Below are 3,033 nucleotides of genomic sequence, written 5' to 3'. Positions count from 1 at the left end.
ATGATGGAGCTTGGTTGTTAAGAGCTTTGTATGTTAGGAGTAATATTTTAAATTCTGTTCTGAATTTGACAGGGAGCCAGTGGAGGGAAGATAAAACTGGAGAAATATGATCTCTCCTTCCAAATCTCATTAAAACTCTAGCAGCAGCATTTTGGATTAACTGAAGACTTCTTTAAGAGTTTTTTGGAGCCCAGATGATAAAGAATTACAGTAATCCAGCCTAGACGTGATAAATGCATGAATCAGTTTTTCTGCATCATTTTTTGGCAAAATATTTCTAATTTTAGTGGTATTACACAGGTGGAAGAAGGCTGTCCTGGTAACATTTTTAATGTGGGGGTTAAAAGACATGTCCTGATTAAAAATAACACCAAGGTTCTTTACATTAGAACTGGAGGCCAGATTAATGCCATCCAGAGGAGGTGGAAGGCTACAAAGTTCATCCCTAAGATGTTCAGGTCCAAAAAACCATAACCTGTCTTATCTGAGTTTAGAAGCAGAAAGTTAAGAGTCATCCATGATTTTATGTCTGTAAGACATGCTTGTAGTTTAATTAACTGGTTAGATTCATCAGGTTTCATGGATAAATATAACAGTATCATCAGCATAACAATGGAAATTTATCCCGTGCTGTTTGATAACTTTACCTAATGGAAGCATAAATAAAGTAAAGAGGATTGGTCCAAGCACTGAACCCTGAGGAACTCCATGACTAACTCTATGGTGGAGGAACATTATGGTGGCCCTCAGAGGGCCAGTTGTAGTTAACTTTGGCGTATCGTGTTCAACTTTGACTAAACAGTGTTTTAACATGTCCTCTTTTAAACACTGTTAAGAAGTAAGTGTATGACTGACTAAATCTGAAATAAATAATACAGAAATTCCATTAAAAGTAAAACTAATAGTTTTACTCACTGATGAGTTTCTAGTGAGTAGCTGCCATCTTCAATTCTGAACTCTCCCACTTGATCAACATGCATTATGGGAGATGTAGTTTATGATTGATGCTGACTTTAAAGCAGCTCATTTTGAGACATTAATACTGTGTTATCCAATTAAATTGCTCAGTTACTTAAATCCAACAGCTCAGGGCCAGTACAATTATTATTATCTTTCACCTCTTAAATTTATTTTTGTTGCATTTAATTCTAAATTTAAAGTTTACCATTGATAATAAGAAACAATTTTCAAAATGAGTAAAAAAAAAAAATAGGAAGTTAAAACCAAAACTGAGCCTGGAAAGACAGTAGGGGCCTCTGCCGAGCAGGACGAGGGTCCGAAAACCAGGTCAAACTCAGGACCGAAGGCAGAGAGCAGTCAGGGGAGCATCGTGAAAAATTTGAGAGGAAAGTTCCAGAGTCACAACTAAAACTAAAGAATCTGCAGCGTCTTTAATATTTATATCAAAATAAAACGTCAGGTCTGCTGACGACAGACGACCAAAGATACAAAAACACAGTTCCAGTTCAAATACTGACCAAAGGTCAACGGTTCCCCAAAAACAAACCTGGCGGGCCAGACGAGAGTCATGGGCCTAGAGTTTGACACGTGTCCTAGAGTGATTATTGTCCTGGGGTGTAAGTGCCCAGGGGTAAATGTCCAAGGGGATAAGTGTTTGTGGGTAAGTATCCAGTGGGATAAAATGGGCTAAATGGGCTAAAATGGTCTAAATGTCTGGGGAGTAAATGCCCAGGAAGATAAGATGTCCAGGGGAGATAAGATGTCTAGGGGGAGATAAGATGTCTAAGGAGGATAAGATGTCTAGGGGGGGATAAGATGTCTAAGGAGGATAAGATGTCTAAGGAGGATAAGATGTCTAAGGAGGATAAGATGTCTAGGGGGNGATAAGATGTCCAGGGGGGATAAGATGTCTTAGGAGGATAAGATGTCTAGGGGGGATAAGATGTCCAGGGGGATAAGATGTCTAGGGGGGATAAATGTCAGAGGGTAAATGTCCAGGGGGATAAGTAGCTGCATTTCCATTGCAAATGTGCGCAAAACTTTGTCGAAATTCTGTTAATGTCGAAAAACACAGTTTCGTAACTGCTGTGTTTCCGTTAAGTAAGAAATACTATTAAAGTCCCGCGTGAATACGTTTGTTCTCGCGATAAGTCATTACAAACATGGCGGCAATGGATGTAAACACATAGCATGTTGCTACCACGACACTAGCGCTCATCATCAGGGGAGACGTCGGCGTCTTTTATCGAGGCTTTCCAGAGACAAGTCCCTACTTGGGAGTGGCTACGTATGCTGTGTTTTTGGGAAATTGTAGTTGGTGGGTTTAATACTTTCTTTTACTACTTCTGTGATATTACTACTACTTACTTCCTGTTATCTTCTTCGTCGTCGTCTTTTCTCACCAGTAGAAACAGCCGGTTGTTGATCACGTGACTCCCGTGATGCGAAAAAAGTGTTCCCATTGCAGTTTTGCGAAAAGCACCAATTTCGATACGGCCGAAAAACCACCTCATCCTAGCGCAAAAACATTTTGTCGAAAAACGTAATTTTTTTAGAAATTGACGTGTTTCCATTGAGCAAATTTATTTTCGAAATTCTAATTTGCGCATTTTCATGGTCAATGGAAATACAGCTACTGTCCGGGGAGTAAATGTCCAGGAGGATAAGATGTCTGGGGGGGGATAAATATCTGGGGGTAAATGTCCAGATATCAGAACCAGCAGGAGAATAACAAAAGCTTCTTGTTGTTTCAGGCTAAAGAAGCCATTCTGGAGATGGATTCTATCTGTGAGCGCAAACCTTTTTTATTTTCTACCTGTTGAAGTTGTTGATTATTGTTGTTAATGTTGTTTGTTATTGTTGTTGTTAATGTTGTTTATTGTTGTTGTTAATGTTGTTTATTGTTGTTGTTAATGTTTTTTTATTCTAACTTACAGCTGGTAAAATAAGTATTGAACACGTCACCATTTTTCTCAGTAAATATATTACTAGAGGTTCTAATGACATGAAATTTTCACCAGATGTTGGTAACAACCCAAGTGATCCATACATACAAAGAAATCAAACCATAAA

General features: G+C 38.6%; 1 protein-coding gene across 4 annotated transcripts in view; it reads left to right on the top strand.

Annotated features, from left to right (window-relative positions):
- LOC106528668 (pleckstrin homology domain-containing family G member 3) overlaps nt 1–3,033 on the top strand; it is a 52,895-nt gene that overhangs the window by 43,023 nt on the left and 6,839 nt on the right. For all 4 annotated transcript variants that reach the window (XM_014023896.1, XM_014023895.1, XM_014023894.1 and 1 more), the window contains one exon: nt 2,715–2,748. In XM_014023896.1, coding sequence (XP_013879350.1) covers nt 2,715–2,748 — 34 coding nt within the window. The remainder of the gene's footprint in view (nt 1–2,714; nt 2,749–3,033) is intronic.

The sequence above is a fragment of the Austrofundulus limnaeus genome, unplaced genomic scaffold, assembly GCF_001266775.1.
Source record: "Austrofundulus limnaeus strain Quisiro unplaced genomic scaffold, Austrofundulus_limnaeus-1.0 Scaffold394, whole genome shotgun sequence".
Classification (NCBI taxonomy): domain Eukaryota; kingdom Metazoa; phylum Chordata; class Actinopteri; order Cyprinodontiformes; family Rivulidae; genus Austrofundulus; species Austrofundulus limnaeus.
This window is presented reverse-complemented; position numbering and strand designations above follow the sequence as displayed.